The 22,809-nt window shown below is 52.7% G+C and overlaps 1 protein-coding gene and 1 pseudogene across 1 annotated transcript; one reads left to right on the forward strand and one right to left on the reverse strand.

Annotated features, from left to right (window-relative positions):
* Positions 1-252: 252 nt before the first annotated feature.
* On the reverse strand, positions 253-13,167 carry CAPN11 (calpain 11). The gene is made up of 22 exons (XM_055574410.1): positions 13,157-13,167; positions 12,889-13,120; positions 12,456-12,525; positions 11,233-11,351; positions 10,302-10,435; positions 9,932-10,100; positions 6,746-6,829; positions 6,567-6,652; positions 6,310-6,384; positions 6,024-6,184; positions 5,656-5,825; positions 3,890-3,901; positions 3,398-3,609; positions 3,040-3,079; positions 2,869-2,937; positions 2,726-2,783; positions 2,541-2,605; positions 2,186-2,254; positions 1,531-1,609; positions 1,319-1,435; positions 818-876; positions 253-700 (listed from the first exon to the last, which is right to left on the reverse strand). The coding sequence occupies exons 1-22, from the start codon at positions 13,165-13,167 to the stop codon at positions 674-676; spliced, it is 2,118 nt and encodes a 705-aa protein (XP_055430385.1). The 3' UTR covers positions 253-673.
* Positions 13,168-13,212: 45 nt separating this feature from the next.
* Positions 13,213-13,462, forward strand: LOC129647222 (cysteine-rich protein 1-like; annotated as a pseudogene).
* Positions 13,463-22,809: the final 9,347 nt, after the last annotated feature.

The following is a 22,809-nucleotide window of genomic DNA, read 5'->3' on the forward strand; positions in this document are numbered from 1 at the left end:
TCGATGGACGTGAGTCTCAGTGAACTCCGGGAGTTGGTGATGGACAGGGAGGCCTGACGTGCTGCGATTCATGGGGTCGCAAAGAGTCGGACAGGACTGAGCGACTGAACTGAACTGAAACGCTCCCAGGACAGGGGTGTGGTACCACCCCAATGGAGAGCTCTGGGTTCCTCCTTTTTGGTGCTGAGGAAACGACTTACACCCCCGCCAGCCTCTTCCTGACATAGAAACACAGAGACACAGAAGCCAGTGGCATGTGTTGGTCATTATATTAATGCCCCCCACACCCAGTGAGGGGGAGGAGGAAGGGGCCGTGAAACAGGGGAGCCTGAGCAGAGTGGAAAGCGTGGACCACCTCCCCAGCTGGGGACACTGGGGAAAGTGTAACTTCACTTGTAGTGAAATATACTTGGAGAGGGAGGAAACTGTGGAGTAAATCCAGCCACTGGAAGCCTGGTTGGGGTAAAAGAAAAGCATTTTGAGTGGGGAAGGTGGGCCCGGGAGGGTGGGCCCGGAGGCCCGCTGATGGAGTGAGCCTGGCATCCAGGGTCCATTCCATCAGCAGAGGCTGCAGAGCTGAGTGCCACAGGGAGTACACCGACCCCAGGCCAGAAGCCCTGGGGGGCTGGTGGTGGTGCAGGTGGTGGAAGGAAGTCAGGATCCTGCAGTGCCTCTAACCCCACATAGTTATCTGCAGCCACTGTGGGGTGAGAAGAACATCAGAAGATGGAAGAGGGGGGGGTGGGGCATGATGTCCATAGAGAGGGAAGGGTTAGCGGAGCCATGGGTGGGGGTGCCTGAGAGCCCTTCCATGTACCTGGTTCAGGTCCAGGGAAATCTGGCCAGTGTTCTTAGGGTCCATGGTTAGAAAGTACGCTGTTTCAGTGAGGAGGCAAAGGGAGGATGGTTGGGAGGTAAGTCAGTGGTCACCCATTCTCAACTAGGGCAGAGGTCAGAAAGGGTATCCCTCTCTCCAGCTACATCCCCAGTCCAGTAGGGAGTTAATGATAAGGACTCCTTCCTAGAGCCTTGCTCTGAACCACGGCCAGTTCTGAGTGCTCTCTAAATACTATCTCATTTAACCTCTACCATGGTCCTATGCAGGCAGCGCTATTATCTACATTACAGGCACAGAGAGATACAGAGACTTGGTCAAGGCAACAGAGCCCGCAATGGTGGGGCTGGGATTTGAACCCAGATTGTCTGCGCCCTGTGGAGGGGAGGGTTCTGGAGCAGTGCTTCTCTCGAAGGTATGCGGGAGAAGGCCGGTGGTCCAATGGCCCGGGGTGGGGTGTGGGCAGGTGCCCAGCTGACTCACTGAACATGGCCTTCAGCCTCAGGAAACAGCTGATGAAGCTGTCAAACTCCATGATCAAGTTGTCATTCGCATACCTGGCCACCAGCACCTGCGTGACCTTGTTGTTCAGTTTGATGCCTGGGTGAGGGAGGGGTGTGGAAGAAGAGAGTCCACCCCTTTGGCCGCTGCCTCCCCCATCCAAGCCCCCAGACCCTGCCCCACCCCTAGCCCACCTGCTTTCTCAACTGCCAAGCGCATCTCATAGGAGTTCAAGGTGCCTGACTGGTCCTGGTCACACTCTCGGAAGATGTCCTGAAGGGACAGGCAGTTGTGGTAGGGCCGTGTGCAGGGCACAATGCTTCACAAGGGGTGAAATGCTTCACAACCACCACCCAGGTTCCCAGGAGCCCCCGTGCCCCGTCCCCCGCCGGCCTACACCTGAGCTCCCATATTCCTATCGCCTGGTGACCGCAGAGCTGGCTCCTGGCACCTTGCTCAGGGCTCTCTGCCTGTATCCTTTATGTTAGTTGATACCTAGACTCTGCTGGTTATTGAATTTTTTTTTTTTTAGCCACATTGCAGGGCAGGGATCTTAGTTTCTTGACCAGGGATCCAATCCACACCCCCCATATTGGAAGAAGTCCCAACCATTGAGACTGTCAGGAAAGTCCCGGGAACATTTTGACTATTTCATGTGGCAGCGTGTCAACAACTCTGTCCCAGGGTGTGTGTGTGTGTGTGTGTGTGTATGTGTGTGTGTGTGTGTGTGTACACACGCATGTCTAGTCAGGGGCTCCTGTTACAGTTTCATCTTTGTTAGACCTCCTAGTCCTCATTCCTCCAAGGACCTCTCTCACTCCCATAAACTGCCCTCTCAATGCCCTTTACCGTCCATTTCTTGATTTTTCTCCACAGGACCTGAAACTCCTGAAGCCCCAGTTTGCCAGAGCCATCTTTCTGAGAGGAGAGGCAGTCAAGGATATCAGGGGAGAGGGTGGGGAGGACGTTCCGGGGACTAGGAAGCAGAGCAGCTCACTGAGATGGGGACCAAGACCAAAGGGCCCTGTAGGTATCTGTGGTGACAGCCAGAAGAGCTGGCGTCTTTTGTCACCCCAGAGCCTAATCCCCATCCAGAAGGAGGGCATGGCTGGCCAGAGAGGTGGCCACCTTGGGGCCAGGCTCAGGGGTAGGGGGCTCGGGCAGGATAGCACTGGGCAGGACGGTCCACTGGACGGGAAGATACATCCAAGAGGTTGATCATGCAGCGGCACACGTCCAGGCTGAAGCCCTTGGTTTTGAAGTTTTTGACTGTGAGGGAGGGAGGGGCAGAAAGAAGGGGAGGGGTGGCTGAGTGTTGCTGGGATGGGGAGGAGGGCAGGGGTGATTAAGGGTGATTAAGAGAAGGATTGTAGCGGGCGGAAGACTCACATCTGGAGACCACCTTGTTGAGCAGCTTCTGTAGCTCATACATGCCTATCTCCTTGCCCTAGGAAGGGGATCGTAAACTCTCCGTCTGGCTCCTTCAGCCCCCAGTCACCTCCTTTCAGCACCCCCAGACCTCTGCCTCTCACCTCTCCACCGGCCACTATGTGAAACAAACGTACAAAGTCCTGGTCCATGTCGCTCTCAGAGATGTTCTCCTGGAGGGAAAGGGGTGGGAGAGGGACACGGTCCAGAGCATTCCTTCATACCCCAACCCACACATACTGCCCCGAACCCCCAACCCCATGGCCTCCCCTCACCTCTTGGAGAAGCTCAGCGTAGTTGGCTTCATCCAGTTCCCTGGGCAGAAGTGGATGAAGGCGTGGAGTTAGCAGGGGTTGGTTCAGGGAAACAGGGACTCTAGGGGGAAGGTGGGGAGGTCATGTGTATCTGAAGCAATAGGGAATGGGTGCCATGCGACTGGGGTTCAAATTCTGTCTCTGCTACTACCTTGGACTTCCCAGCCTTGTGCCTCAGTTTCCTTGACTGTAAATTAGGGACAGAGTGTCGGTGGCGGCGGGGAGGGGGGCCTACCGGATGACTGATCCCTGAGCATGACATCCTACAGCTCGGGGTGGGGGGCAGGTGGCCTTGGAGCAGTGAGGTGGGGCCCCTCACCAGGACTCGCTGTGCTTCTCGGTGAAGACCCGCAGCAGGAAGTCAGCGTCCTTGTGTGGCTCGAAGGTGGAGGGGATGATGATGTATTCCCCTGGGGGCAGCTGGAACTGGCTGCTCACCTCCCGTGAGTTGGTGAAAATCTCCGAGAAACCCAGGTCTTGGTACTTGATGAAGAAGTCCTTTTTCAAGTGGACATCCTGGAGGTTCTGAAACTGTACGTGCCCTGCAGGTGGGTCCAGGGTCCTCGGGGAGAGGGCAGGGAGAGAGGGACCCCCACAGTGAGGCCCACTGGGCACGGTTAGGGGGATGCTGTGGCTGGCAGGTAACTCCAGTGGTGGTTTCCTTCCCTGACTCCCACCCAGGGCCCAAGGGGGCTGGAATCCTGACCCAGTGGCCCCCAGACCCTTCACCGAATTCCACCCCTGGCCCATCTACACGCAGCCGGGAATGGGGTGGGTGTCTGCCGGATGTCAAGCCCCTCGTCTTCGGTACCTCCTTTGGGATCTGGGAAGGGAAGAAAGAGGGAGGTCAGATCCCCAGGATGGCTAAGAGGCTCAGGTCTATGGAAGTCAGGCTGTGTGTGTTCAGCAGGGGGAGGGGCTGCTAATAAGGGCCCTGGGACACCAGTGTGGGGAGGTGCATGGGATCTAAGAGCTGTTAAGTCCCAGCTTTAATAACCTTTCCTTTTGCTTTGGACAGCCAAGTATGGTTTATACCGAGTTTTGCAAAGAGGATATTTGATCACTTCAGGTTAAGGATGGAAAGGAAATCCCCCAGAGGTGGTGAACTAACTCACCCAGTCTTACGCTGCTAAGCAGTTGGAGAACTGGGGAAAAACACGGGGAGAGCATTTTCCATGGAGTGCTCATTTTTCCCAGGAAGTTCATAGAAACCCAGGAATGAGCACAAAGGTGCTCATTAAAAAGGTGCTCTATAAAAAGGTGACTTAAACCAAGATAAATACATTGCTCTCCTGCAGAAATATAGGTTCCTGCAGAACCTTTAATGTACTAATGGCCCAGGGGAGCTCTGGGTGGGTGTAGAGAAGGCAGCCTTTCCGGGAGGGGTCGCATCTAACCTTAGAAATGGCTTGGGGTGTGTCTATTAACCTGAGAGACACACAGCCTAGGAGGAGGGCAAGGCTCAAGTCTGCTTTTGTTCATGACTGAGCATACAGAAGGTGCTCCATGGATACTGTTGACTATGTAAGTGAAAGGACAAATGGGCGTTTCTAGGATTTTGCAAGGCACAGCTTGGGAAACACTTGTCAGGGGTTTTTCCTGGCCAGACTCCATGTTCTTGATGGGGTGACTCTGGAGGTTTGGGAGCTGTGGGGAAATTTCTGAGTGTGTCGAAACTGGTATGAGTTTGGACATGACCTTGCCCCTGGCTCCCGGTCTCCTTCCTTTTTATTAAAGGCGTTACTATTTGAAAGGTCCTTGGAACAATGCCTGGTACAAAGGAAGTGCTCCTTAAGTGTTTTTTTCCTTTTCTTTTTTTTTCCTTTTTGTTTACACTTCGTGGCATGTGGGATCTTTGTTCCCAACTGGGAATAGAACCGGTGCCCCTCGCGCTGGACCTCTAGGGAAGTCCCTCCTTAAGAGTTTTCAATGTAAAAAATTTGGAAAGAAAACTGTCAGCCCTGCCTTAAAAGCTCAACACACCCTAAAGAAAAAGCCAGGGCAGGGAGTTGGGGGGGTAGGGATAAACTGGGAGATTGGGATCGATATACACACACTACTGTAACTACAATAGGTAACTAACTAATAAGGACCTGGCTTCCCCAGGGCCTCAGCGGTAAAGAACCTGCCAGTAATGCCGGAGACGAGGCAGGAGTAACAGGTTGGATTCCTGGGTCAGGGAAGTTTCCCTGGAGAAGGAAATGGCAACCCATGCCAGTACTCTTGCCTGGGAAACCCCATGGACAGTCCATGGGGTCGCTGAAGAGTCAGACACAACTTAGCAACTAAACACCACCACCAATAAGGATCTCCTGTTCAGCACAGGGAACTCCACTCAATACTATGTAATGACCTATGTGGGAAGAGAGTAGGTATGTCTAAATACGACTGATCCACTTTTTTGTACACCTGAAACGAACACAACATTGTGGGGAGCGGAGAAGAAAGAGCGAGCTAGGGGTGTGGAGGTGGTTGAAGGGAGGGTGTCCTAGTCCTGGGGCTGTGGGGTGGGCAGTGGTTTGGGGGGTGAGGCCACTGCGGGAGCAATAGTGGCCAGGGGACCAGCTGGGCACCCACCGAGTAGATGACGAAGCCGATGGTCTCCAGCTGGGCTCCGTGCGGCCTCGTTCGCCTCCAGTTCTTCTGCATCAGGGCCACCAGGCAGGTGCAGACGGCTTCATCGTCCTCTATGTCGTCATCCTCCTCGGGGAGACAGATCTTAAACTGGGGGTTGGTCCAGAATGTGTCTGTGGAGGAAGCAGGTCAGGATGGCCCTGCCCTTCCCGGGGTGGACGGGCTTCCAGGCCACACGCCCGCCTCCTCACAGGGCCCAGTGGCACCTGATGGCGCTTGCCCCTGGGCCCCTGAGCCTGGTTGTGCAGTCAGTCAGTGGCCTATCACCCACTCCCTGCCCCGAGTTCCGTCCCCCACCCCGCCCAGCCCACCCAGGTAGCTCCGGCAGCCCCCTGCGGTGCTGCCCCTCCGCCAGCTGCCCTCGTAGAAGGTGGCGTGCCAACAGCTCTTGTAGTCCCCGGAGAGCGTGTCGGGCATCACGTTGCAGATTTCCAGGAGGGTGAAGTTGCCAAGGAAATCTTGGTAGGACATCCTGTGGTGGGAGGTGCACACAGCCATCACTGGCTCAGCCACACCACGGGCCCCCCAGAACCTCCCCGTCCAAGGCTCGGGTGCGATGGGCGGCAGGAGGATGAAGGGGGTGGGCATGGGACTGACCAGAACTCCCCGTCCTCCTTCCTGTGCAGCAGCTGCCTCTGGACATCTGGGGTCACCTCCTCCCACTCCTTGGCGCTGGAGCAGAGACAGGTCGGGGAGCAGAGCTCGTTCCTCCCTCAGGGCTCCCCTCACCCCTGAGCTACTTGAGAGTCCTGGTTACATGGAGAATCTCTCGGTGGCATGGCTTTGCTCCGTGGGGGTGGGGCCTGCGGTGTTGCTCTGCCCCTCTGCCCCCAGAGTGCTGGCGAGCCACCTACTTGTCACTCCAGGCTCCATTCCACTCAATCCGGCCCCAGGGATTCCGGACTCGGATCAGTGTTTCTGTCCTGCCTTGGTAGGAGACCTGGGTGGGTTGTGGGCAGAGGTCAGGGGCGTAGGGTCAAAGAAGTCCTCCTTCTCGCACCCCTCTGGGTGGGGTTGCAGGGGTCAGACTCACGTCCTGGAGGCCGGTCACTGAGTAAGCATGTCCTCTCACCAGCATACCCTGCGTCAAGGACTCCAGCTCATGTTCGTGGGTGACCTGCAGAACACAGAGGGCTTGAGAGGAACTCAGGAGCTGGTCAGGGGGACGGGGACACCTGAAGACAGGTGACAACTCTCTGAACTCCCTGTTTTAAAACTTATTTTTATTGGAGAAGAGTTGCTTTACAATAAATGTCGTGTTCGTTTCAGAGGTACGGTGAAGTGAATCAGCTAGACGTGTATATATTATCCCCTCTTTTTAGGACTTTCTTCTTATTTAGATCTGGGTACACTTTTTTTTTTTTAATTAAGCTTTGCCTTTTCAAATGCTTGCAGACTCACAAGCGATTTTAAGAAATGATACAGAGAGATCCTGTGTATAGGATCTACATCAGTAACATCTTCCAAAACTATAGCTCAGGGACTTCCCTGGTGGTCTGGTGGTTAAAAACCCACCTTCCACTGCCCGGGACCAGGGTTCAAACCCTGGTTGTGGAACTGAGACCCCACATACTGTGGGGCGACTAAGCCCACACACCGCAGTGAAGACCCAGTGCTGTCCAAATAAAAATAAGTAATTAGTTTTTTAAAACTGCTAAAAAAAAAAAAAAGCTATAGCATGATATCAAGGGTTTTTGTTCTGTTTCATTTTTTTAGCTATGCCATACAGCATACAGGATATTAGTTCCCCAGCAGGGATTGAACCTGTGTCCCCTGCAGTGGAAGCGTGGAAGTCCCTATAGCACGGTATAAAAACCAGAATGAATATTTTGACACAATCTGTTGATCTAATACAGATGCCTCCTCTTTTACTAGTATTCACTTGTGTATGTTTTATGCATTGTTATTATATGATTGTGCTCTGTATCCTCCACCACTGTCACAAAACCAAACATTTCCATCACTGCTAACATCCCATTGTTGCCCTGATATAGCCAACAATCACCTCTTATGGCCGTCTTCCCTAAACTCTGACAACTCCTAATCTGTTCTCCATTTTTCAAGAATTTTGTCATTTCAAGGCCTTCCCTAAGTGGCTCAGTGGTAAAGAATCCATCTGCCAATGCAGGAGACACGGTCCCATCCCCAATCTGGGAAAATCCCAAATGCCTTGGGGGAACTAAACCCACAGCCACAACTATGAAACCTGTGCTCTAGAGCTGCAGCTACTGAAGCCTGGGAGCCCTATCTACAACAAGGAAAAGCCGAAGTGAGGACTAGAGAGTAGCCCCTGCTTGCTGCAACTAGAGAGTAACTTGCACAGCAATGGAGACCCAGCACAGCCAAAAAAAAATAGATTAAAAAAAATAATTTTGTCATTTCAACACTGTCATATAAGCAATCGTACAGTATGGAACCTTTGGGGATTGGCTTTTTTCATTCAGCAGAATTTCCTTGAGACTCATCCAAGTTGTTGTGTCTGGCAACAGTTCATGTCTTTTTATTGCTGAGTAGCATGGAGAAGGCAATGGCACCCCACTCCAGTACTCTTGCCTGGAAAATCCCATGGATGGAGGAGCCTGGTAGGCTGCAGTCCATGGGGTCGCTAAGAGTTGGACACGACTGAGCGACTTCACTTTCACTTTCATGCATTGGAGAAGGAAATGGCAACCCACTCCAGTGTTCTTGCCTGGAGAATCTCAGGGACGGGGGAGCCTGGTGGGCTGCCGTCTATGGGGTTGCACGGGGTCGCACAGAGTCGGACACAACTGAAGTGACTTAGCGGCAGCAGCCCCTAAATGCGTTCACTGCAGTCTGTTCAACTGTTCACCCGTTGAAAGACATCTAAGTCGTTTCCAGGTTCTGGTTATTACAAATAGACCTGCTTTAAACATTTGGGCACAGGCTTTTGTGTGGATCTAAGTTTTCATTTTTCCTGTGGTCATGTATGGATGTGAGAGTTGGACTGTAAAGAAGGCTGAGCACCGAAGAATTGATGCTTTTGAACTGTGGTGTTGGAGAAGACTCTTGAGAGTCCCTTGGACTGCAAGGAGATCCAACCAGTCCATTCTAAAGGAGATCAGCCCTGGGATTTCTTTGGAAGGAATGATGCTAAAGCTCAAACTCCTGTACTTTGGCCACCTCATGCGAAGAGTTGACTCATTGGAAAAGACTCTGATGCTGGGAGGGATTGGGGGCAGAGGGAGAAGGGGACACCAGAGGATGAGATGGCTGGATGGCATCACTGACTCGATGGACGTTGAGTCTGGGTGAACTCCGGGAGTTGGTGATGGACAGGGAGGCCTGGCGTGCTGCGATTCATGGGGTCGCAAAGAGTCGGACACGACTGAGCGACTGAACTGACTGACCTAAGTTTTCATTTCTCTGGGATAAATGCCCAAGAATGCAACTGCTGGGTCTTATAGTGACACTCTTGTGCTCAGTCACTCAGTCATGTCTGACTCTTTGTGACACTTTGGAGTGTAGCCTGCCAGGCTCCTCTGTCCCGGCAAGGATACTGGAATGGGTTGTCATTTCCTCCTCCAGGGGATCTTCCCCACCCAGGGATTGAACCAAGTCTTTTGCGTCTCCTGCCTTGCAGGCAGATTCTTTAAGGCTGAGCCATCAGGGAAGCCTCACAGTGGCACTCTGGGTTTATTTGTTTATTTGAACAAATACGTGTTGGGAATCTATTGTATGCCAAGTACCACCTGAAGTCCCAGGATCAGCAGTCAAAGAGACAAATAAGGTCACTGCCTTCATGGAAGGGATTCCCTGGTGGCTCAGATGGGAAAGAATCTCCCTGCAGGGCAGAAGACCTGGGTTTGATCCCCCACTCCAGTATCCACTCCAGTGTTCATGCCTGGGAAATCCCATGGACAGAGGAGCCTGGCGGGCTACAGTGCATGGGGTCGCAAGGAGTTGGACATGCCTTCGTGGAATATGGAAACTGTCTGGAGAAGTTTCGTCATGAATATACACATTAACAAGTATGACAGTTTCTGACTGTGATAAATGTTGGGGAAAAAAATCAAAACAAAGTAGAGAGGAAAACAGGAGTAGGAACAGCTAAGACAGGGAAGACTAGCCTGACGGAGGGGCACTGGAGTGGAAATGTGAATGAGAAGGGGCTAGTTATGCAGGTATCTGGAGAAAGAACTTTCTAGGTGTAAGCAACACCAGGTGCAAATGCCCCGAAGCGAGACCAAGCGTGGTTTACCTCGATGGAGCAGCCCATGAGGGAAGATCGCTCCACAGCCTTCCTAAGAATCCTCTGCAGGTTCCTAGGGGGATTCTGGAGTTGGAAGCTCTGCGTCACGCCCCCTGTGAAGTCCTCAAAGCCCTCCACCGTGTTGCCCCCCGACAGAGCTTCATACGATCCGTTCAGCCTGCAGGCACAGAGAAAGCACTGTTTGGGCTCTGTCTGGGAGGTGGGCTGGTTGTAAGCTTGGACCTCAGAGGGGGCGGGGAGGGAAGTGAGGGATGCCCCGCGGTCCCCCTGCCTCTTCCCCTGATTCCAGGTGCTTCCGTCACTGCCAACGGTCAGGGCAGGCTTGGAGGCCAGGCCAGTCGCTTGGCTAGGCACTCACTTGGCGTATGCCTTCTCCAGCAGGGCACTCCAGAACTCAGTGCGCTCCGCTGAGTGCACAAACACCAGCTTGCCATTCTTTGTGGGCAGCCGGTCATCCACCACTACGTCCATCCACTCCCCAAACTGCCAGATCTGGGGGTAGCAAGGTGGGTGTCAGCGGGGTGTGGGCATCTGTCTGCCCCAGGCCCCCTTCCAAACGTGAGTGCGCGCGCGCGTGTGCACACACACACACCCACTCCCCTCTCCGTGCAAGAGGACTGTTACACGAGTGCCCCCTGGTGGCCAATTCAATGACACACCAGTGACAGAGAGCCCACCCACCTCAAGAAAAGCTTGAAAGATCTGACAAGCCCTCCAGCCTCTAGTCAGGTTCTGCCGTGGCTTCCAGAGGGATCCACCTGCCTTTGGACCTTGGCTGGTCTTTTATTTCTGAGGTCTTGTGATTCGGAAAAAGTCTTATGACTTTCAGAAATATTTTTTTATGACCCGAGGAATTTGTCCACATGTTGCATAATTTAAAGAGTAGATTACAAAAATTATGCGAAACTCCCATGTCATAGATGTTGACAGACAAACACATGCATATACATGAGTATATTGATACATATATGTGTGTTTCTACTGAGAGAAGGAGAGACACGACACAGCGAGAAGCAGGAGAAAGAGATAGAGGGGGAGAATCACAAACCAATACAACTATTTTCTTTTGGGGCTTTAAAAGCTTAGCTTACACAATTTCTTTAGTGAGAGGATATTTCTCTAATAATTAGGCAAAAATCTACCCTGATAGATATCATTTTTTTTTTTTCCAAAAGAAAAGGGGAAAGGTAAGCTTCAAAGCATGTACTAATTGTCTCTCACACAGCCTCCACACACACATGCACACGCCTCAAACATAAATCAACTCTGGCTTTCTAATCGTCCTTCACCTGAAAATGGAAGATGCCAGCATAGTTCTTCTTGAAGCTCTGCCCCTTGGGCACCACACGGGACAGCAGTTTGGGGTACGCGGTGAGGGAGCCAATGGCGGCCAGCAGCCAGCAGTCTCCTGGAAAGACAGCAGGACTGCGCATTCCCCTGTGTGTGCCCCAGAGTCCAAGCGGAGGATGGGAACCGGTGGTGGGAGCCCACGTGAGAGCAGCTCTCCTTCACCTAATACCTTAGACTGAGGAAGTCGGAGCACCTGCAGGGACTTTAAAATGTGTCCACAAGTCCTTCTACAGCCCTCCCTCCAAGAGCAGAAGGCTAGTTCCCCTTCCCTTCCATGGGAGTTGGATTGCACGCATGCATGCTTTTTTTTTTTCCTGGCTGAGTGGCATGTGAGATCTTAGTTTCTGGACCAGGGATTGAACCCATGCCCCTCTGCAGGAGAAGCACAGAGTCTTAACCACTGGACCACCAGGGAAGTCCCTGCAGGTTCGTTTGCTTTTAACAGCAGAACCTGGGGAGGTCACCGCCTGTTTCTCCTGAGACCAGCTGGCGAAGTCAGTCTAGCCTCCTCCTTGTTCTGTCTCAGGCCACTCACTCTGGGGGATGCCAGCTACCATGTGGGGACGCTCGAGTGTCCTACAGAGAAGCTACATGGCAAGGACCCGAGGCCTTCTGCCACGTGAGCGTGCCATCTCTGAAGGGGACCCTCCAGCTCCCGTGAAACCTCATGAGAGACCCTGAGCCAGACCCACCCAGCTCTATTGCTTCCTAATTCCTGCCCCGGAGAAACTGTGAGATGATAGATGTTTGTTGTTGCTTTAAGTCACTGAGTCTTGGAGCAATTAATAACTAATATGTTGCTGTTCAGTCGCTAAGTCGTGCTGGACTCTGTGACCCCATGGTCTGTAGCCTACCAGGCTCCTCTGTCCATGGAATTTCCCAGGCAAGAAAACTGGAGTGGGTTGCCATTTCCTTCTCCAGGGGATTTTTCCCAACCTGGGATTGAACTTGGGTCTTCTGCAGGCAGGTTCTTTACTGCTGAGCCACCTGGAAAGCCCGATAACGAATATAGCACCCTGCTTATTCCCAGACCCAGATGGCAGCAGGAGGGGGTGGCATCTGGCTTAGGGGAGGAGCAGGGAAACAGAAGAGCTGTCTGAGCCTTGGGGTCCCAGTTCCCCAGCTCCAGAAGACACCGCAGGCTTTCCCGCTCCCCACTCACCGAGCACGCCCTGGCAGATGTCGGTTGGGCTGACCCCATTCACGATGAATTGAGGATTGCTTGTGATTTGCTGCAGAGAAGGGAGAAAGGTTTCAGAGAGCCCAAGCCATCCCCTCTTAACCTCCCTCCTACCTCCTCGGGGAATGCTGCCTGCCTCTTGGATTCTAGGGGAAACGTGGATGGGGGAGATGGGGTGGAGGGGGGAGGCTGGCGTAGGTGTAAGCTGTGACGGCAAAACTCAGTGAGTGACCTTCCCAGGGTCATCTGAGAGGTTTTACTTAAGCACTTCCAGAACCATCCTGAACCCGAATGGAGGTGGAATCCAGGGCAGAGCCAAGAGAGGGCGGTGAGGGATTGGAAATTATGCAAGCGACTGGGGCATCACTACACGTCCCATCCCCCGGGAGTCCACGCCTCCCCTCCCGGTGCCCACACTGGGCCGCTGCCAGCTGATGTTCTGCACGTGTTTGGAGTTGGGTGCCAGTTCCTTGAAGCCTAGTGAAGTGGGTTCTGCAGGGAAAAAGGGGTCCTCGAACAGCTCTCCCCTCCGTAGGCAGAGTGCTCGCAGTTCCTCAAAGCTCTGGTTGTTGTAGTTCTGGGCGTTGTGGTGCTGGCCCACGCCCTTGGCCCTGAGTCGGTTCTGGCTTATGCGGGCCGCAATCCCTCTGTCAAAAACGGTCTCTGCTTAACAATCAAAGGACAAATAACCCATTAAAAATGGACAAAGGAGTCCAGCGCTCCAACCTGCTCCGGCCCAGTCGCCTGCCCCGAATCCGGCGCCACCGTGCCCAGGTGCCCTGTGTGCAACAAGGAGGTGTACTTTGCTAAACGGGTGACATCCCTGGGGAAGGACTGGCATTGGCCTTGCCTGAAGCGTGAGAGATGTGGGAAGACGCCTACCTTGGGGCGGGGATCAGGTGGAACATGAAGGCAGGCCCTGCTATGCGGCCATGCTCAGACCCAAAGGTTTTGGGCATGGTGGAGCCGAGAGCCACACTTTCAAGTAAACCCAGGTTTTGGAGACCCCTCTCTCCAGCTTCCTGCCAGGCCGCTGCCCTCCAGACCGACAGCAGGCCTTCCCCACAAGTACTGGGCTTCCCTGTAGACCCCCATGCCCTCAGTAAACCTTGGGAGAAAAAAAAATGGACCAAGGATCTGAATCGGAATCTCTCTGAAGAAGATATACAAATGACCAATAATCACATGAAAAATGTTCGGTACCATTCACCAGACAAATGCAAGTCAAGGTCGGTTCACACCCACTGAAAGTTAAGTGTTAGTCGCTCAGTCATGTCTGACTCTTTGCAACTCCATGGACTATAAACTGCCAGGCTCCTCTGTCCATGGGATTCTATAGGCAAAAATACTGGAGTGGGTTCCCATTCCCTTCTCCAGGGGATCTTTCCGACCCTGGGATCGAACCCAGGTTTCCCACATTGCAGGCAGATTCTTTACCATCTCAGCTATCAGGGAAGCCTGCTAGGACAGCTCTCATCCAAAAGATTGGTAATGAGACGTGTTGGTGAGGATGTGGGGAAATTGGCGTTCTCAGACACTCCTGGTGGGGATGTGAAAGGGTGCAGCCACTTCGGAAAATAGTCTGGCAGCTCCTCAGTTAAACGCAGAGTTACCACATGATCCAGAAATTTCACCTCTAGGTATATATACCCAAGGGAGATGAAAGTATGTAAATACGTCCAGGACTTCCCTGGTGGTCCCGTGGTTGAGAATCACCTGCCAACGCAGAGGACATGAGTTCAATCCCTGGTTCTGGAAGACTCCACGTGAGTCGGGGCAACTAAGCCTGTGCGGCACGGCTAGCGAGCCCACGCTCCGCAACAAGAGAATCCACTGCGGTGAGAAGCCTGTGCGCTGAAACTAGAGCCCTGCCCCACTCATCACAACTAGGGAAAGCCTGCGTGCAGCAATACTCAGCGCAGCCAAAAATAAATAAGTAAATAAAATTTAAAAACATCTGTCCATACAAAAACCTGTACACAAATGTTTATAGCAGCAGGATTAGTCACAATAGCCAAAACGTGTGGGGGGGGGCGGAAACCCAAATGTCCATCAGCTGATGAATGGACAAGCAAAATGAGGAATACGTGGACGATGAAAAGAAATGAAGCACTGAGATGAACCTTAAAAACACTTGGCTAAGTGAAGAGAGCGGTCACAAAGGACTACATATGATATGATTCCAATTATGCAAAGTGCTCCAAATGGGCCAATTCATATAGACACAGGAAATATAATCATGGTTGCCTAGGGCTTAGGGGGTTGTGGGGTTGGAAATTGATGGCTACAGGGTATGGGATTTCTTTAGGGGGAGAATGAGAAGGTTCTGAAATTGATTGTGGCGATGGTTGCAAAACTCTGTGAATGTACTGAAAGCCACTGACTCCTACACTTTAAATGGGTAAATTATACGGTGTGTGAATCACAGTTCAATAGAGCTGTCTGTTTTTTTTTTTTAATGATCTCCAGACTGTGCAAACAGACACTGCCTTTTGGGGAGAGGGGAAATAACGGAGAGTCAAGGGATGGAGGGCAGAAGGAAAGGAGCATCTCAGGGGTGAGAGTCAGTTAGGGAATGGCCCCACGGCTGAGTCTCTGAGAGGAAAAGTCAGGCCAGCTGACAGACCCTGGGTCAGCGGCAGTGGGGAGACCCAGGACCCATCCTCCTGCACAGGGACTGCAGGCTCTTACCCGCTTCCTGAGGCTTCCCTAACCGTGGACGGACTCCCTTCTGCCACCAACAGTGAACCCCAGGGCAGAGCACGGAGGAGGGGCAAGAGGACCTGAGACCACAGCGCGAGACCCATTCTGAATCTGCAGTCCTACCCACCGGGCACCCAGGGACGGTCCTCCCATCTCCCCATATTCTCAGCTGTTTCTGAAATAAGGAAGCACTTAGCGGGGAGGCTGGAAGGATGTGGTCTGTGTTAAACAGATCCCAGTGGGGCCTGGGGTGAGGGAGGAACCCAGAGTGAGGAAAAGAAGGGGGCAGCTGCAGAGAGGGGCGAGGGTCCTGGGCTGTCTAGAGGGGAGACCGGATTGGGCCCCCGAAGGGCTGCTGCGCTCCTCAGAGGCAGGAGCCGGGGGCTCAGCTGTGCTTCCTTCCTCGAGCTGGTCAAGAAGAGTCAGAGCAGCTGAGCTGACGGGCCTGAGCGGCTGCTCTGCGGGACACACCAGGCCCAAGAGAGGGCCGTGCATTACCCACAGTTACCAGAACAGGAAGCCGCAGCGCCAAGGTTGGGGGTTGGTGCAAGGTCACAGACTCAGGGTTGAGGTGGATTCAGTCTGACCGCAGAGACCAGGCTAGGCTCGTGACCTTCGCGCCACACTGCCCTGGAGGGAGGCATGTCTCTTCGGCCGGAAGGCCTGGGGACCCAGCACCACCTCCCCATCCTCGTCAACTAGGGAGGTCACAGGCCATTTGTGGCTGAACTTACCTGATGCCCCCTAACTTACCACCCCAAGCAAGCAAACCCATTCTTCAGTCCCTCATCAGTGTCTCCTGGGACTTCCCTGGGTCCAAGAATGACCCCTGTTCTCTCCACTTAGTAGCCTGACAAAACCACCCAGGCTGCCCCCGACCAGCCCAGCACCTTGGAGCACAGGCTGCCTCGGTGCCTCTGCTTGGAATCATTCCTGACCCCATGCTCACATCTGTCCACTGGGAAAAGTTCTGGCTCAATGCCACCCGCTCAGTGAGGCCACCCCCAGACAGGCCTGTGCAAAGTTGGGACTGCCCTAGTGTCCGACACCAAGGTTGGGGGGTTTCCGGTTGTGGAAGACCAGAGTAGGGGGCAGGGGAGAGAGTAGGTGGGGGGGGTGAGAATCTGGGACTTATTCCCTTCACCCCTTTCCCCTCCAGCCCTTTCTCTTCCAACCTAAGCCCTCTGGGCTTCTCTTAGGAATGATCGGGAAGCTCCCTCTCCCTCTCTCTGACTAGGGGAAAGAGAAGAAAGGGGTGTGTGTGTGTGTGTGTGTGTGTGTGTGTGTGTGTGCATCTGTGGAGTATTGTGTGTGTGTGTGGAAAATGTACGTTTGTGTTTACGTGGTGTGTCTGTGTATGTGGAGTATGCGTGTATCTGTGGAGCACATGTGTGTGTGTGTGTGTGTCTGTCTCCATGGAGAATGTGTGTGTGTATGTCTATGTCGAGTGTGTCTGTGTGTCTATGCAGTGTCTGTGTGTCTGTGTCGTGTGTGTGTCTCTGTGTGTAAAGAGTCATGTGTGTATCTGTGGAGTATATGTGTAGGAGGAGGATGTGTTTTTTCTTTTGCCCAGAGATGAAGAGGGTCCTGAGAGGAAGGACGAACCCAGAATTTGTGCTCGTTTCACCGCCAGGCCGGTCCTCACCCAGTGTTGCCGTCGCTGGGAGGAGAGGCTGTTCCTGACTTGGGTGGGTGGAACCCAGGGCCCCCAGAGAAGGTAACTCAGCTCTTCTCCCCGGGGGCACTGTCAGGAGATGCTTCGGCTGCCTTAACTGGGGAGCAGGGGCAGGGGTTGCTGGCGTCCAGTGGGTAAAGGCCAGGGATGCTGCTAAACATGCCACACTGCACAGGACAGGTCTTACGACAAAACATTATCCTGTCCCCAAACATCAGGAGGGTGGAGGCTGAGAAACCTGGGTTAAGTGAAAGGCCTAGAGCCCCATGCAGTGAGGGAAGCCTCTGCGCCCTTCCTCCAACGGGGCTGCCCCGAGGCCTCTGCCCGGCTGCCCTTAAAGTGGGGGCAAGTGGGTGCCCAAAAGTGGGTGTGCTGAGCTTTTGGGATGGGGGGGTTCTGGGAGGACCACAGAAGGTGCTGGTGTCCCAGAAAACTGGAGAACATCAGAGAGGAAACCAAGGTGATGAGTTTTCTTAATCTCCCTGGAGCCTTCCCTCGGGCTCATCACCCAGCCGAGAGGTCATCGCTCACTGTCCTGGTCTGCGTGCCTGACGCAGCAGCTGGGCTGGCAGGGAGGACTCACACACGCACACACGCACACACACACACACACACACACCCGCACGCACGCACACACACATGCACATTCCACCACAGTTATACCCCAAATGTCTCAGGCCCAGGCAAGGGCAAGCTCAGAGAGACAGACAGACAGACAAGGTTGGCTGGGGGAAGGAGAGGCAGATGGCCAGAGCAATATGTGAAAGCAAGGCGTGAAGAGATAGGATGATTTTTGTCCTGGGTGCTTGTCTTGTTTCTCCCATCAGACTGGGGACTTGTAGATTTAGGGGCTAGGTCATGTCCAGGCTCCTCTGACCTTCACTATCTCCCTGAGTTTGCTCAGATTCATGTCCATTGAGTCAGTGATGCTGTCTAACCATCTTTGCCGCTCCCTTCTCCCTTTGCCTTCAATTTCGGGAAGGGACCCCAGTGCTGGGAAAGACTGAAGATTTAGGGACACCACCTTAATTCTCAGAGCAGAGAGTAAATTAAGTAAATGAAGATGTTGTCTAAACTGGGCTTGGGTCTCCCCTTGGCCTACACTTCCCAAGAAGCCTGGAGACTGGGTCTAGGGTGCCTTTTATTTCCCTAACGGCCACGGCCAAGGGGGCTCTCCTCACACGAGCCCGTTCCCCAGGCGGCTCTGACAGCAGTGTGGCTGGTCCCTCTCTTCTCCCCAACTCGGCGGAGACAAGGAAGCTGTTCTCCTGAGGGTCTGACCATCCGTGGCCTGTTCTTTCCCAGACTGGCTGAGGAAGAGGCGCAACTCCTGAGCCTGGGGAGCATCCAGTCTGATGGAGTAGTCACCCCCAAGGACACACAGCCCCTTCCTGGGGCAGGGGAGGCCCTCGTCTGCCAGGTACACGAGTGGGACAGACCCCATCAGCGCCTACCTGGAGAGTACAGCATGCTGGTAGCTTGCATGGTGCTTGACAGTTGAAGGTTCTGGGGGTGGGGGGTTTGTAGAGGACCCCTCCCCCGCAGAACTCTCCCAGAATCCCCTGGGATTCCTAAGTCAGTGGCACATTTTTAACAGCTGCCTCCTTCCCACTTGTCCCCCACAGGCTGGTGCTGGTACTAATGGCCCCTTTCTATCTGCCTGGTCTCCACCCACCAGTCCAAGGGCCATCTCCCTGCGGGGACAGGAGACCCAGCACTCCCACCCTGGGGGCCACCTCCAGGCTGGCTGCCCTCACTGCATCATCTCAGGATAAGTTTGAGTCCCTCTTTTTCCGTCCAAGACTGCCAGGTAGAGGCTGTCCCTGACACCCCAACGGGATCTCTTTTATCTTGAAAGCCTCCTTGATTCCAGAAGCCACTGACATGGCATTCACCCTGTGCATCTGACTTCACGTGGCCTTCACTGTGCCTCTCTCCTGTTCTTATAAAGACACCAGTTGTACTGAATTACGGACCCATCCTTTTCCAGCACGACCCCATCTTATCTAATTATTTCTGCAATGACCCTATTTCCACATAAAGCCACATACTGAGGTATTGGGGATTAGGACTTCAATATATCTTTTTGGGGGATGACATTCAATCCGTAACATTCTTCTTGGCATGGTTAGGCCACTGGCATGCCTCAGAGCAGGCGAGGGGGTGTTCCTGGCTTAACTCCATGACCCCTGGGGAAAGGGTCTACTACCACATCAGTCATTTTGGCCTATTTTGGGGTCCTTGACTAATTACTCTCCTTTCCATGTCAGTTTTCTCAGCTAACTGTAAAAAGTTTGAATGAGGCAAGATATCCTGTCTTTAAGCTCCCATAGCATCCTAAGGTTTTTTTCATCCTGCCTTAGCTCCACTGTGTCCAGGTTGTGTTAGCTGGGGCAAGGGACATCCTGGCCATGGGCCTCACGCTTCTCATCTATCAATTGGAATAGGGCTCCTCTGAGGACTCAATGACAGGTCCATCTCATTTCACTGAACTTTGAAGATATTACATTTTTTACAAATTGAAAGTTTGTGGCAACCTTGCTCTGGTCAAGGAAGTCTACCGGGGCCATTTTTCCAACAGCATTTACTCCTTTTGTGACTCTGTCATATTTTGGTATTTTGAACTTTCCACTAGCAAAAACATTATGACTTGTTGAAGGCTCACATGATGCCTAACATTTTTTAGCAAAAAAGTATTTTTAAATTAAGGTATGTAGATTTATTATTTTTTTTTAGAAATACTGCTATTGCACACTTAATAGACTACAATGTAAATGTAAGTTTTCTGTGCACTCAGTTCAGTCACTCAGTCATGTCCGACTCTTTGCTACCCCATGGACTGCAGCACGCCAGGCTTCCCTGTGCATCATCAACTCCTGGACCTTACTCAAACTCATGTCCATTGAGTTGGTGATGCCATCCAGCCATCTCATCCTCTGTCATCCCCTTCTCCTCCTACCTTTGATCCTTCCCATCATCAGGGTCTTTTCCAATGAGTCAGTTCTTCGCATCAGGTGGCCAAAGTATTGGAGTTTCAGCTTCAGCATCAGTCCTTCCAGTGAATATTCAAGCCTTATTTCCTTTAGGATTGACTGATCTCCTTGCAGTCCAAGGGACTCTGAAGAGTCTTATCCAACACCACAGTTCAAAAGCATCAATTCTTTGGAGCTCAGCTTTCTTTATGGTCCAGCTCTCACATTTGTACATGACAACTGGAAAAATCATAGCTTTGACTAGATGGACCTTTGTTGGCAAAGTAATGTCTCTGCTTTTTAATATGCTGTCTAGATTGGTCATAGCTTTTCTTCCAAGGAGCAAGTGTCTTTTAATTTCATGGCTGCAGTGATTTTGGAGCCCAAGAAAAGTCTGTCACTGTTTCTGTTGTTTCCCCATCTATTTGCCATGAAGTGATGAGACTGGATGCCGTGATCTTAGTTTTTTGAATGTTGAGTTTTAAGCCAGCTTTTTCACTCTCCTCTTTCACTTTCATCAAGAGGCTCTTTAGTTCCTCTTCGCTTTCTGTCACAAGGGTGGTGTCATCTGTGTATCTGAGGTTATTGATATTTCTCACGGCAATCTTGATTCCAGCTTGGGCTTCATCTAGCCCAGCATTTCTCAGAATGTACTCTGCATATAAGTTAAATAAGCAGGGTGACAATATACAGCCTGTGCACTGGGAACCCAAATTTGTGACTTGATTTACTGTGATATTTGCTTTATTGTGGTGGCCTGGAACGGAACCCAGTTATCTCTGCAGTCACTCATAGAAAGTGCTAGAACAGTGCTAGACCTAGTGAGTGCTCCCATCTCTGTCTTGTCCTCTGGGTTGTGGATGCCCAGGAGGCAGCCTTGCCCCTCACTGTCACCAGTGCATAGTAGGTCCTCAGGATGGTGTGATGGAAGAATCAAGGGTGAGACACCCTTTGCAGCCTCAGGGGACCACTGGAAACTGTGCCCCTGCTGAAAACTCAGCCAATTTCTGCTCATCCAGCAGCTGGCTGGCTGGTTTCCCCAAACCCTTGGCCCAGCAGCAGCTCCAGCCTCAGGACTTTGGGATACCCCTGGGGTATACATTTCCCAGGTTTGCAGGTCTGACAATCAGGACACACAGGGAGTCTTTATCAGGCTTTCCACTGTCTGCTGTCCTCGCTGTTGGCCATTTCTTGGTGACAGTCTGCAGGTCCTTGGGGTACTCATTTCTTCCTCCTTCTCCGCCTCCTCTGAGGTCTCCTCTCCCCTCTGGGAGGTCTTTGACTTGCTTTCTTGCTTTCTGGGTCCTGCTGGTGGGCAGTGGGTGGCAGGTGTGTAGGAGGATGCTTCAGGGCCTTAGGGGTCACTTGGTCACCCTCCCTGAGTTTACTGATGAGGAAACATTCAAAGAGGAGAGGCAGGTCCCCTGTCCCCTGTGAGCGACAGAACCAGGGCTGGAGTCCAGGTCCTCTGGCTCCTGTTGTATACGCTGTGACCATTGTGGGCCTCTGGAGGGGGTGTGGAGCAGAATGCTCATGGGAACTTTGCTGGAGAAGGTGAATTTGAGCTGGATCTCAAATTCACCTCTAAGGTGAATGAATGAATGATTCATCCTCTAAGGAGGATGGACCAGCTTTGAACTGGAGGATCTGTTGGGGGCACTACTGGGGAAGGGACGGATGGGCTCGGGACCAGTTCCCTGAGATGCTCAGGAGAACATTTCCAAGATCCCTCCCAGGCTGGTATCCTTGGGCAAACCCCACACCCTCTCTGAGCCTGCGTCCTTCCCCATAAAACAAGGAAAACCACACCTGCTTTGTAGGTCCTATTAATGAGCATAGTATTAATTACAGTTGACATTTATGGGGTGTTTACCTTGTGCCAGGCACTGGGCCAAGTGGGCACCTGACATATATTATCTCATACAACTCTCACAGCAAACCCACGCCTGACCTCACAGCAAGCTCTGAATATATGCTTTAAGAAGCATAGAAGTCACTTAGTGTAATTTCAGGCACATAACCACCACTTGGTAAATGGCATCAACAATGACAAGTAAGAATGACAGTATCTGGTCCCTTCCTGTGGCCCTATTTTCTTACTTTTCCTCCACCAGAGCAGCCTGCTAAGAATCTCTGTTTGGAAGCAGCTGTCCTGGAATCTTCCTCCTCCAGGAAGACTTCCTGGACCAGCGTGGAATCTGTGGCTCTCCCTGGCCTTTCTCCCCTGAATTTCTGTCCTATTTGTGTGGGTCTTGGTGATTCAGAGTGTGGGCCTGGGTCCCTGTTCCCCAGTCTGAAAGATCCCACAATCTCCTCAGGGCAGGTTGCAGAGGCAGGGTGGTGGTGAGGGGACATGGGTGCAAGGGGAGGGTGCTGGGGAGGTTGGCATGGTGAACACAGCATACCCCTGCCACTACCCTCTCCTCTCCCTGATGGAGATGCCGAGACTACACACAGGAATCTCTTGCCCAGGTCATGTGGGGATGCTGATCTTGCAGGTCCTCCAGACCAAGAGAAGGTGGTTGGACCCCAGCCACGAGTCCAGGGCAGCAACACAAATCAGACACCCGCCTTGGAGCTTTTCATTTTTATTTTAAAGGAAAAAAAAAACAAAAAAACAAAAAAACCAGTGCAAAATCCCATTTTCCAGTGTCAGCCATGCCCACCCCCCACCCCCAGGTCAGTCCCCCTGGCTCAGAGCTGGACTCTTTCCTCCCGCTCAGCACCCTCTCCCTTCTCATGCAACCCTCTAGGGGCTGGAGGCTCCAATTCCCTGGGGTGCTAGATCCCAGTGGGACTTGGGGGGAGGGGAGGTAAGAACTGGGGGGGGCAGCCCCTGGTCCGTCTGCCCCTCCCAGGTCTCCAGCCATGGCACCAGGTATCCCTCTTGGCTCTCATTAACCCTTTCCTGATCATACTACTAGCCCAGGGGGGTACTGATCTGGGGGAACCCTGTCCACACCCCTCTTTGCCCCGGGGCCGGCTC

This window comes from Bubalus kerabau, chromosome 3, assembly GCF_029407905.1.
Source record: "Bubalus kerabau isolate K-KA32 ecotype Philippines breed swamp buffalo chromosome 3, PCC_UOA_SB_1v2, whole genome shotgun sequence".
Lineage (NCBI taxonomy): Eukaryota > Metazoa > Chordata > Mammalia > Artiodactyla > Bovidae > Bubalus > Bubalus kerabau.